The sequence below is a fragment of the Monopterus albus genome, unplaced genomic scaffold, assembly GCF_001952655.1.
Source record: "Monopterus albus unplaced genomic scaffold, M_albus_1.0 scaffold202.1, whole genome shotgun sequence".
Lineage (NCBI taxonomy): Eukaryota > Metazoa > Chordata > Actinopteri > Synbranchiformes > Synbranchidae > Monopterus > Monopterus albus.
The window spans coordinates 402,555-406,021 of NW_018128082.1; the positions used below are offsets into that span (position 1 = coordinate 402,555).

At 41.2% G+C, this 3,467-nt stretch overlaps 1 protein-coding gene across 1 annotated transcript in view; it reads right to left on the reverse strand.

Moving 5' to 3' along the window:
- porb (P450 (cytochrome) oxidoreductase b) overlaps positions 1 to 3,467 on the reverse strand; it is a 29,981-nt gene that overhangs the window by 21,088 nt on the left and 5,426 nt on the right. Inside the window, exon 2 of the mRNA XM_020618219.1 lies at positions 1,277 to 1,462. Within this exon, the coding sequence (XP_020473875.1) occupies positions 1,277 to 1,455 (179 nt within the window). The 5' untranslated portion in view covers positions 1,456 to 1,462. The remainder of the gene's footprint in view (positions 1 to 1,276; positions 1,463 to 3,467) is intronic.

The following is a 3,467-nucleotide window of genomic DNA, read 5'->3' on the forward strand; positions in this document are numbered from 1 at the left end:
CAACAGACACACACACATTGATTTGCTTCATGTTTTGACTACTGCTATGACCAGCTGCAAAGCTGGTAACAGAGACGTCTCGGTTGACGTTTCTGTGTAGTATGGGGCTAGCCCAACCGAGGGGATATAATGTATAGGTCTGGTGGGTTCAGGGTCTTTCATGCCTGCGAGCAGTTTGGAGGTGCAAGATACCTGAGCGTGTAATGTTAATTTTACCTGTGATCCTTTGAATAAATCAGCACTGTTTTGAAGTTACTTGGACTGTCTCGTCTCTCAGAGTGAGTATGGTAAAAAGTACCGGGTACAACAACACAAAGCACATTTCAAGTGCTATTCAGCTTGCAATTCAGCATTTGAGAGCATGCAGACACATAATTATAAGGGCAGAATCAGATTTGCGAGCGTGAACCCAGGTCATGCGTGCGCTCGTTTCTGAGTCTGTGCTCTCAGATTTCTCAGGTGGAGTTTATGTAAGGGTCTGATTGTGCCAAAATGTTGCTCTCATATCTGATACTGCTCTTACAAATCCATGCCAGTGTGCTCTCAAATTTCTCACTTAATCTGCAGATTTCACATGAAGCCTGCCCAGGTTGGCAAAGTGTGTGCACCTGAACCCTGCTGGGATGCTGCTTGGATTGTTTAGAATCTGTAGCATTTAAAAACACATTTTAGTGGCAGTTTAAATAGCAGTTTTGGTGGCGAAAATTTTATTGAGATTTTAGATAGGTAGAATAGAATGAATGTATGGCCAAGTATGTTACACACACAAGGAATTTGTTTCCAGTACAGAACCGATGACAGTCATCTGCGGTGCCAACTCAACCGATGGCTCTAACCATCGGGGGCAACGGGGGGGTTCAGTGTCTTGCCCAAGGACACTTCGACACGTGGACTGCCGGCAGCGAGATTCATAACCTCCAACCTTGTGATTGGGAGACGACTGCTCTACCCACTGCACCGCGGTCGCCGCCCGTGATTTGATTTGGAAATGAATCAGTGTTTGATCCTAGTTTCCTCCACACAGTCCGGCTTCCTCCCACAGTTTTCATGTATTTTTGATGCCCAAAAATAAAGCATGACTATTCAATAAAATGCAAATTACATGCTTCACCTCCTTACATTTGGCAATTTATGGGTTTTAAATTGTTTCTGATCCTTACAGCAGCCTTCTTTTTTTTTTCTTCAAAAAGATGTAGTCAGATTCATATCAGAACCTGGTAATACTACAAGTGGTTTAAAACAAACAAACACAAAACTCAGGTGATAAGATACTCACGGTGTGTCGAGCTTCTTGAATTCAGGGATGGGCTCAGGCTTCTTATTTGACATGAACCAATAAATGACAAAGCCGACAATCAGGGAGAAGAGGAAGAGGTCCAGATGACTGAGAAGAGCCCACTCTTCACCCACAATGGCCTCGGTGTGTGCAGTGGTCTCAGCATCCATATTCGCCATGTTGACACTGTGTGTGGATGGTGGAAACACAGTTATTTAGACCACTTAGCAATTGTAAGCCAACTCTTACTGTAAATAGGGCTGAAACACTGTACATACAGCAGCAACGATACAAACATTATTTTTTCTTAATGTACACATTAATCATAAACCAACTGGGTGGTGACAGAGGAAGTGCTATACAAAACAAAACAACATAAAAAGAAGCTATGAGTGTCAGTATGTAGCTATAATATGTATAGCATGAACAGAGCCGAGTACACAGTATGTACACTAGAATGGTCTGGCTACGCTTAACACAATACAAACAGGCAGTTATGCAATATGTACTGTGTAAGTGAAACAATATGTACAGCAGAATATGGTCAGAGTGAAAACCTTTAGTTACACTGAATAAGGACTTTGAAAACACCGGTTTTAAATCTGCTAATGGACATTTGTTTTTTTAATATTCTATAAAGATTAATCAACAAAACCACTCACCACATTTATTGATAAGATAATTTGCTGTAGCCCTACAATAAAGTATGTGCCCTTGAACACCTTCCTTCTACTATTTTATATAATTTATGACTGTTTAATACAGTTTGGAAGGACAACAAGGTTTAGTTTAAAATCTCTAGTTTAGAGTTTCTTTTCTAAAGTGGCAGTTAAAAAATTCCAGCTGAACAAAACTGTGAAATTTGCCATAACACTGGTTAAGCTGCAGCACAGAACAATGTAATTGCTAACATATGTGCGCAGTAGTCTACATGTTTCACCATACAATAGCAGCTTTTGTGCAAGTAATACTGGAAATTAGGCTTGTAACCCACAGCTTTCAAGAGATGAAGAATTTCTCATTGTGCACCAACGACAGCAACTCTGTTCACACTCAGCATGAGAGGACTACATGTTCTGAGGTCTTGAGTTTTAATTAAGTACAAGGCGTGAAAACAGCGATATCAGGTTTTCTTTGATCCTGTATGCTGGATGGTTAACAATGAGTGTACAGTTTCCCTTCCTTGAATATGTACAAACTCACTCGTCTTGCTATTGACTCACTGATATATTATGCAAACCCACATCAGTTACCATGTACAGAGGTAGCTGTGTGTCAGCCCCAGCAGGTACACTACAGAAGTCACACTGACTTCATGGCAGTATTGTAGTAATCAAGTCCAGGTGTCAGACTCAAGTCCGACTTGGGTCCTAATTTTCAGGACTCATGACTCAGCTTGGACTTGAGCAATGATGACTTGGAATCAAGCACTGACTGGATTCAGACACTGAAGGTGGAGACAAGGACTAGGACTTTTTTTGGAATAGGCCGTAATAATTTGGCATAAAATACTGACACTGTTCACTTCTAAGTAGTGTGTGTGTGTGTGTGTGTGCGCTTAGAGTGTATTTCGTTTGGCTACTGTGTCACACACAGTAAGTAAACCTCTTTTAAAATGATGAGAATTGTCCATTGTGTTTAATATAAACCTTAATGGCTTGGGCTTAGGCAACAGGGACACAACTGACTATTCTTTGGTGACTCAGACTTGACACGAACTCGAGCACTGGAGACTCAGGAGTCAGCTCGGAGGTTTCAACATTGCCTCATGGCTTGTAAGAGATCAAAACCTCACAAAGCCAAAAACAGTATTCCAATTCCAGCAATAGCTGAGTGGAATATTCCAGTAACATTTTCACAAATCAGCAGACTTCAAAGGAATATGAGTGGGCAACCATCTCTTACTTTGTGTGTGACATTCTGCACTGGAAGACTTCCTATAATCATATAATGTGCTTTAGGTCCCTGGCTGGAATCGAACAAGGAACGTTGCAGTTACGTGGTGTGTAACCATTTGCTTCTCCGAACACACCATGAAGAACTGCCTTAGAGAAGTGTTCCACTTCATGGCCCGACTGGAGGTTGGACTTTACAGTGGAGTTAAATTGTTCTGCATTACATTGATATACAGTGGGTACGGAAAGTATTCAGACCCCCTTAAATTTTTCACTCTTTGTTATATTGCAGCCAT